Source organism: Octopus sinensis, linkage group LG10, assembly GCF_006345805.1.
Source record: "Octopus sinensis linkage group LG10, ASM634580v1, whole genome shotgun sequence".
NCBI lineage: Eukaryota > Metazoa > Mollusca > Cephalopoda > Octopoda > Octopodidae > Octopus > Octopus sinensis.
The window spans coordinates 74549676-74559171 of record NC_043006.1 but is presented as its reverse complement, the minus strand read 5'-3'; the positions used below and the strand labels follow the sequence as shown (position 1 = coordinate 74559171).

General features: G+C 36.1%; 1 protein-coding gene across 1 annotated transcript in view; it reads right to left on the bottom strand.

Moving 5' to 3' along the window:
• Window positions 1–6148: 6148 nt before the first annotated feature.
• The window catches only part of LOC115216255 (gonadotropin-releasing hormone receptor), a 223342-nt gene continuing 219994 nt past the window's right edge, over window positions 6149–9496 (bottom strand). Inside the window, exon 4 of the mRNA XM_036506962.1 lies at window positions 6149–6368. Coding sequence (XP_036362855.1) covers window positions 6149–6368 — 220 coding nt within the window. The remainder of the gene's footprint in view (window positions 6369–9496) is intronic.

The window sequence follows — 9496 nt, the reverse complement described above, 5'->3', positions numbered from 1 at the left end:
ACAACAAATAAACGCAATGGTGCCTGTGTTTTCAACTCGAACGTGGAATCTTAGAGGAAAGGGGCTTTCATACCTCTAAACATTATTACATTCCATATTCTATTAACAAATATCTCACTGAGATTAATAACTCAGAAGCGACATGCACGTGAAAAATAAAGGCTAACATATTTAATGTATTTAACATATTTAAAAGGCGGCGAGCTGGCAGAACCGTTAGCACACCGGGTGAAATGCGTAGCCGTATTTCTTCTGCCGTTACATTCTGAGTTCAAATTCCGCCAAGGTCGACTTTGCCTTTCATCCTTTCGGGGTCGATAAAATTAAGTACCAGTTACGCAGTGGGGTCGATGTAATCGATTTAATCCGTTTGTCTGTCCTTGTTTGTCCCCTCTATGTTTAGCCCCTTGTGGGTAATAAAGAAACATATTTAATGTAATGTGATTCAAAAATCTGATTACAAATTCTAACGCGGTCAGGAAAATACGGTATCTGCTAAAATACTAATATTAATTTAATTACCTCTACAAATACGAGACTATATGTTAGAACTATTTAATCTCTTCAACGAACTATAGCCATCGTCGTAATTGCGGAAAGAATCATGTATTAATTACCAATTTATTGTGCAAAAACTTTACACGAGTTAGTACAAAATATTAGTAAATATAATTTAGAAAATGGCTGAAGTTAATTATTTAGAGATGCAATCTACACGAAAACCAGCAAAATTAAACACTATACAAATTCAGCTGCTGCCTAAATTAAAAATGACTTGATATATGAATAACAGTATTTTCATTGTTTTGAAAGATCGCCGACCAAAACATTGGTGTCTCGCCTTCTGTAAACAGCTATCATCATGTTGCGTTCATGATTAATAAACATAAATTTCAGAAGAATTACTCTAAGAGAGCACCACTAACTGAATAATCCATTACTATGGGGCATGGCAACGCCGCAAATTAATCAGAAATTCGTTGTTTTGCAACGTTCAGGTTTCTCAAAGTTAAACTATCTACAGTAACTAAATTGAATCCAACGACTTTATTGTTTCTTATCTGCTTAGAGTTATAGAAAACAGAAATAATTATTTTGTATCATTGTGACAAGTATAAATGTATTTGAGATACAACAAACATCTGGTTTGGGTGTCTGAAGCCATTTAATTTTATCGTCGTATGTATGGAAATCAAGAAATCCTGAAAAAGAATATTTTTCATTGCTATATATATGATAAAATATTTTCAGTTAATAGAATAATAAAAAAAAAAGCCAGTTGACTTCATCATGCATACTTCTTTTCAAATGTTGGTTTTTATGCTTAGTCATAAATCTATCTTTCTGAGATGAGCTGCGCTACATCGGAGAAGTATGTTTTTTTTTCATGCGTCTAATCCAACACTAAAATTTGCGGTCAATACCATTTCATTCATGTCCTAACGTGGCTTTAGCACATGAAATTCCTCGTATTTCCCTGTGGTCTATAAAACAATCCACTTGCTTACGCCTAACATTAGTTACTCTACGTATTTATTACACTTGTGAACTATAAAAAAAATTGAAAAAGAGCTCACGATAGTGAAGCAAACAGTGATCGGTTAAGCTTTCGCCAGATAATAGTATCAACAACTTTTTCATTTCTACAACAGATAAAAACAAAATGAGGAACATTAAACTATGGAGCAATATATTTTTGGCATACAAAGTGAACCGGATAAGTATTTGGAAAACGACAAAGCTCATTGAATGGCAGTATGTTTGAAAGAACGGTCTTCGACACGTTTCAGAATTATGGCATCATTCTTGGTAGGGGAAGGGATAGAATTAGTATCGAAGAAAATTATGAGGGCATAAAATTGTGTGTATATATACACACACACACACACACACACACACACACACACACACACACACACACATATTTGGATGAAAAACTATAAACGGGCATTAAAAAATCAAGAAAAATGGTAAACTGAGAATTTTTTGTTACCTTTTCCGAAGTACTGAAGCAAATTTGCAGAATCACCTTTCAGGAAGTGTAACAATAATTATAGCAATTATAACAATAAACATAGCAAGGCAGCGAGCTGACAGAAACGTTAGCACGCCGGGCGAAATGATTTGCGGTATTTCGTCTGCCGTTACATTCTGAGTTCAAATTCCGCCGAGGTCGACTTCGCCTTTCATCCTTTCGGGGTCGATAAAATTAAGTACGCGTTGTATACTGGGGTCGATGTAATCGACTGGCCCCCTCCTTAAAAGTAGTTAGGTGAAAAACTTAAATTTATGTTGGAGCCAATATCTACTAACAGGAGTAAATTCTGCCGCAAAGGCTAATTCACAACTCGTAAATATATTCATTTATTATCCAAAGTGATAACTCACTCAAAAATATTCTTTACTAAAGCATATCCTTTCTTCTACTAAAGCATTCCTCCATGAAAATCCCTTTCTCACACTATCTCAGTCTATGAAATTATTGCAGTTTCCTTTAAAATGGAACATGCAACATCGAGCGTTTTTAGTTCATATCGTGTTAAATGATAATGAAGAATATGACGAGATTTTGATTCATCACTGTTCACTGGAGATGTATATTCTAACGCCACCAGGAAATTTTTAAGAGGTGTACTTATTCTATCGACTTCTTTTGCAAAACCGGTCGTTAAGTGACGTAGAAATAAACAGAAAGACAGGCTGTTATATGTGTGCAAACATACATACATACATACATGCATATACATATATATATATATATATATGTGTGTGTGTGTGTGTGTGTGTGGCATTCCGTCGCTTACGACGACAAGGGTTCCAGTTGATCCAATCAACCGAACAGCCGGCTCGTGAAATTAACGTGGAAGTGACTGAGCACTCCACAGACAAGTGTACCCATTTCTTTACTACCCACAAGGGGCTAAACACAGAGGGGACAAACAAGGACAGACAAACGGATTAAGTCGATTATATCGACCCCAGCGCGTAACTGTTACTTAATTTATCGACTCTGAAAGGATGAAAGGCAAAGTCGACCTTGGCAGAATTTGAACTCAGAACGTAGCGGCAGACGAAATATTCCGGTAAGCATTTCGCCCGGCGTGCTAACGTTTCTGCCAGATCGCCAAAGGACCATCTGAACCACACACACATACTTACGCCCACTTTTTCATTTACGTTTACTTCTAATCAAGTTCTTGTTGTTAATCTCAGTTAGCTCCAGATCAACCTGATTTACAAGATCAATGTCTGATCAACAGTCTTCTAGTCGTGATCATTAAATATGTTCGCATTTCGTAAACAAGCACGCTTTACTCATTGCGTCCATCATTCCTCTAAGGCTGCCTGATTTCAAGGAGATTTAGTTCATGTTTTTAAACACAGCACCTCTGAACCATAGAGAAGATAGCGAATGTAGAATAAAATAAGTGCTAAGGACGTGATGTGAACAATCGACCCGGTCGCTGTTGACCCTAAGAGTTTTACAATAGCATGGCAACATTATCACATTAATAACAGTAATACTTCATTCATATGCAAATTGTTTCTATTATCGTTGACAGCGATGCGTATTGTGTAAACAAGGTTGATGACACTGAGTTTGTGTGATATATCATCAGTAAAAGCGACATATCTCTTATAAATCGCATGTCACTATATTGCAATGGATAAGTATGTATAATGGGAACAATAAATAGTATCATGTATACGCATACACATACGCATATATGTGTGTGTGTTTGTATGTAGTATATATATATATATATATATATATATATATACGTGTGTATATATATATATATAAGGCGGCGAGCTGGCAGAAACGTTAGCAAGCCGGGCGAAATGCTTAGTGGTATTTCGACTGCCGTTACGTTCCGAGTTCAAATTCCACCGAGGTCGACTTTGCCTTTCATCCTTTCGGGGTCGATTAAATAAGTACCAGTTACGCACTGGAGTCGGTATAATCGACTTAATCCGTTTGTCTGTCTTTGTTTAGTCCCTTGTGGGTAGTAAAGAAATAGGTATTTTCGTTTGACATTACGTTCTGAGTTCAAATTCCGCCGAGGTCGACTTTGCCTTTCATCCTTTTGGGGTCGATAAATAAAGTAACAGTTACGCACTGGGGTCGATGTAATCGACTTAAACCGTTTGTCTGTTCATGTTTGTCCCCTTTATGTTTAGCCCCTTGTGTTCAATAAAGATATATCTATATATACGTGTGGGTGTTTGCATGCATCCATTTATATATGCAAACATTTATATATTCAAAAATAGATACGAATGAGAGTGTATATGTGTGAATGCGTGTGAACATATATGATCTTGTACGCGTATGTATGTGTTGAAATATTTATATGTCTATACATATGTGTGGGTACGAATGTGTGTATACATATTCACAGATATACATTCTTTTTTTCTTTCTTACTCATCACTAACCTATCACACATGTCTATTTATACCAACTCGACTTATAATCTTCATTCTTTATATTCATCATTCCACGTGAATTTTTACTACCAAAACTAATACCCACTTACACATCACCCTACTCTTACCTTCACTCTACCTTTTCTATACCCATCCCTTAAAGCACCTCTATCACACCACCCTGCTCATATACCTCACACTCTTTTACTCCTTACCCTCTCATCTCTTCCTCTCTTTCTTCCTCACTTCTTCCTTCTTCCTATCACTTTATCCCGAATCGCTAGCTAACACATCCTCTCTCATTTCATTTCGTTCCCTCTTTCTTCATTTCTTTTTTGTCTCCCTCCCTTTTTACTTTTTCTTCCCATTCTCTTCCCCTTTTTGATTTGACCTATCTCCTGTCTCTAATCATACACATCTCTCCTCCATCCATCTAACCATTAATATTACAAAGACATTCCCAAATTTTAATTCACACCAATATATCCCCTCGATCGAACATCATTGTTTACAAGGCTCTATGCCTGGAATGACCAAATATAACTACCACTGGAACTCTCACGCAGGTACAGGACACTTCTTCACCCCTTATATACACCATTCTCTTTGAACAACGGAACTGCAAATAAAATATGCTTATGTACCTCATTTCTATATTTATTCTCTTACTTCCCTCTTTTCTTCATATCTTCTCTGCCAAAATTAATACTCGAACATTTTCTCGCACCGTCTCTAAGGAAGGGATATATAAATATCCCGGAAACAGCTGTAAGGTCTTTTTTATAAATGTTCTGAAAGCTATTTACGGCCTTGGATGTTTTTTTAATCTCATTCTGTCAATTTATATATATGCATGCTAATACATGACCCAAGTTGAACTACTCATTCGCATCATTATCGAACTTGGAGCTTAACCATGGCCTATCCATAGCACTTACTTAACGTTACCTGACACCTTTTTGGTCTCCTTGACACCAATAACTCCCACACCCCTCGATATATATGTACGTGTATATATATATATATATATATATATATATATATATATATATATATATATATATTATATACATACATATACATATGTATATTGTGCGTATATGTATATCTATATACATATAAGCACAAATAAATACATACCCGCGTCATGACACAAACACGCGCTCACATTTATAATTACAGGCTACGACAAACATAAACACTTGTTTGTGAGCTTGTGCGTAGGTGTTTGCAAGCATAATAATACATACACGTCGATAAACACATACACACGCTCAAATTCGCACACAAGGACATATACATACGTATATTTTACAACACAAGCTTAAGTTTATATTTTACACATGCGCGAGCGCTGACACACACACGCACACACACACATACATACACACACAATACACATATCACACACATCTTCCACATTGCAATACAAGGGTGGGTTGAAAAATTCAAAGGCCGACTTTGAAGGAATGATGCTAAAGCTGCGAAATTTTTCACGCATTAATTGCAACACTTATTAATAACTGTAATGTGTCTTTTTAGATAACTGACATCTGACCGTTCAAAGAACACTTCAGAAGTAACTAGTAGCTACTTGTCTTGAAAATGGACAGAATTTGGTATTATGGTGTTATTAAGTAACTGCAGAAAAGGGTTACCCCTCAAGGACATTCATGATGACGTGCTTACCACATCAAGAGATGACACTCCAGTTTTATCAACAGTGCAAAAGTGGGCTACTGAATTTAAGAGGGGAAGGGAGAGTCTTGAAAATGACCCAGGATCTAGACATCCTACAACTGCCACCACCGAGGAAATTATTCAGCATTTTCACCTCATGTTGATGGATGATATGCGATTGACTATAAATTTGAATGGCCAATGCTGTTAGCATTTCCCCTAAGGGAGTTGAGAATATTCTGCACGATGAAATTGGCCTGACAAAGGTTTCCCGCTCGGTGAGAGCCACATCTTTTGACACCTACTCAGAAGTGCATCGGGTTGATTACATCACGGGATAATCTGACACTGTTTGGAGTCGGATCCAGCTGGTTTCCTTGAACGTTTCCTAACCGAGGTTGAGTGTTGGCTTCATCACTTTGAGCCAGATACAACGCTACAATCCATGCAGTGGAAGCATTGCACCTCATCTGCTCCAAAGAAAGCCAAGGTTATTTCATCTGCAGGAAGGTGATAGCCTCAGATTTTTAGGATGTAAAAGTCATTGCATTTGCTGACAATCTTCAAAAGGGCCACATCATTAATGGAGAGTCTTATGCCAACTTGCTGAGGCAGTTACGAAAAGCTATCTACAGTAAACGCTCAGGAAAACCTACAGAATGAGTCTTGTTTTATCAGGACAATGCTCTGGCACACAAGTCCTTGGTTACAATGGCTCCTATGCATGGCTGTGACTTTGAACTGGATGACCATCTTTCATGTCATCCTGATGTTTTCCATCTGACAGTCATTTTTGACGAAATCCACTTGGCTGGGAAGCGGTATCGTAGAGATGATGACGTTATATCTATCGTTGATGGCTGTTTTGTCCAACAGAATGAAAGCTTCGTCACCAGCGGGGTACAAGCAGTGGAATACCGATGGAACAAGTGTATGGACCGCAAGGGACACTATACTGAAAAATAAACCTCATTTGGGTCACATTGCATGAGAATATTTTGGTCAGCCTATGAATTTTTCACTCCACCCTCGTATATCTGTCTGTCTGTCTGTCCTGTCTGTCTCTCTCTCTCTCTCTCTCTCTCTCTCTCTCTCTCTCTCTCTCTCTCTCTCTATATATCTATATCTCTAATATCTCATATATCTCTATATTATATATATATATATATATTATATATATATATATATATATATATATATATCTATCTGTCTGTCAAGGAATTTCTATCGTTATAATTTTTTGTAGAAATGGCTAGGAATATGAAAAATCATTTTGAGTAGTATAATCAACTTATGTATAGTTATAAATATTAGCTCGCGCAGCCATCAACATTTTGCTATTGCAGAGAGTTTTTAAATAGTATCTATTTTTTATAATGTTATCTACTTCGAGGTCCACTGTTAAAATTATTTATTACATAGATACATACTTATATACACGTGTGTGTTTGTACATATAATCATATGTGTGTATCATATACATTATTATATATATGGATACACATGCGCCTGTATATACATAAATACATATGTCTGTACTTAAATATATAAACACATACACGCACACACACACACACGCACACACATACATACACACATACACACACACACACATATATATATATATATATATTTACATATAACATAATTATAGAACAACTTCAGCGATGGTTAAACATAAAAATATATAAAAATGGCATGAGATGTTGAAATCTTTGGCGAATGGTGAGCAAATATAAATTATGAATATGGCTGTAGAAAGAACCGGGATTTTTATTCTATTTTTCTGTTTCTTCACATTTCATCAATAATAAATTCTACCTCCATACATTTAGGTAAACACACCATACACATAGACATGAGTAAATGCATAGTAACATAGGCATTACAACAAGTCATGATCATCCGGAAGGTACAAAGGAAGTGTGAACACTAGACGAATGCTAATACACTGCTGTGCAGCTGACGTCGAGACATTATTCAATGCTAAATAGAAAAGAAAATATCTATGGCAGATGTGACAAGCGAAAGGTAATTTAAGATATGTACGTATCTCTGATTACGTAACTAAGTCTGTACACCAATCGTAATGACCTCGCCTTCATAATATCAGAAACAACGCAGCCAATGAGAAAATTAAAATTGAAAACCATTAAAAGAACTGTAAAAATTGTAAAACTTTCCAGAAGTTTAGTCTCTGCGATGTACATAAGCATAAGAATAAATTTGGAAACATATGTGTGTATATTTATATCGTTGTGTTAAAATTATAGATCACAGACATACAATGACATGCAAGTATGTATCAGGCACACATATATGTATAGTTGCAAGCATACAAACACACATACATACAAACATAGAAATATAAATACATGCATACACGCATATGTATTGGACGCCATTTTGAATGATGCCAGAATCTATAACATTGGCATAGGAAACTATTTATCAGTTTGTATAATGAATATTATCATCTAAATGTTTGAGATTAATGCAATGGTTGTCGTCATTGGACAAATGCAAAGAATCACCTATTTAAATAAGAACCTAAAATTAAAATTAAACTGTTATCGGACGTTTGTATTGCTACGATATAAGCCATAGCAAGGCAGGAACCAGGGGTTATCTAACGCACGACCTGTAAAGTTTTCAACTGAAGTAAACGTGTAGCTATTCTACAAAAATGCTTGGAAAACCCCCTTACTCGACTATATGAAGAAGATTCTAGATATCCTAATAATTTATTTTAGCGTAAAGTATCTATGCAGGTAAGCATGTCCATTGAGAAGTAATATGCTGTTCTACACCACAAAACAAACAATCAAAAATTCAGAGTAAATAACGGTATCAACAGTCCATTAGATTTTACCCCGACAAAATTGCTGAAAATATGAACCACGAGAAAACGATCGTGATTGACCGCAGTAGCCACTTACGAACAAACAGAATTGGAGTGACGATGCAAAGACTTCGACATAGACTGCTTGCATTATTTCAGTCACTGACATGAGATATCATCAATTTATCAACGTGATGTTATCAATGATCGATCGATGATGGGTTACAAAACTTCTAACGAAAATTGAATTCCAAAATTTTGTACATTGAATTACAGTATTGCGTTGCAACTACTGTTACCCCAACAAATGAGCGTAACTGGAATTGATTAAATTGATAAAAGACAAGGACAAACGATGACCTTTCATCAAAATAAACAAACACAGACCACACAAAACATCTGATAATTAGATGCTAAGTCCATTATGAATTTGTGACCGAGGATCTCTACAGTATGATTATAAACTAAGGCGGCGAGCTGGCAGAAACGTTAGCACGCCGGGCGTAATGCTAAGCGGTATTTCGTCTGTTTTTACATCCTGAG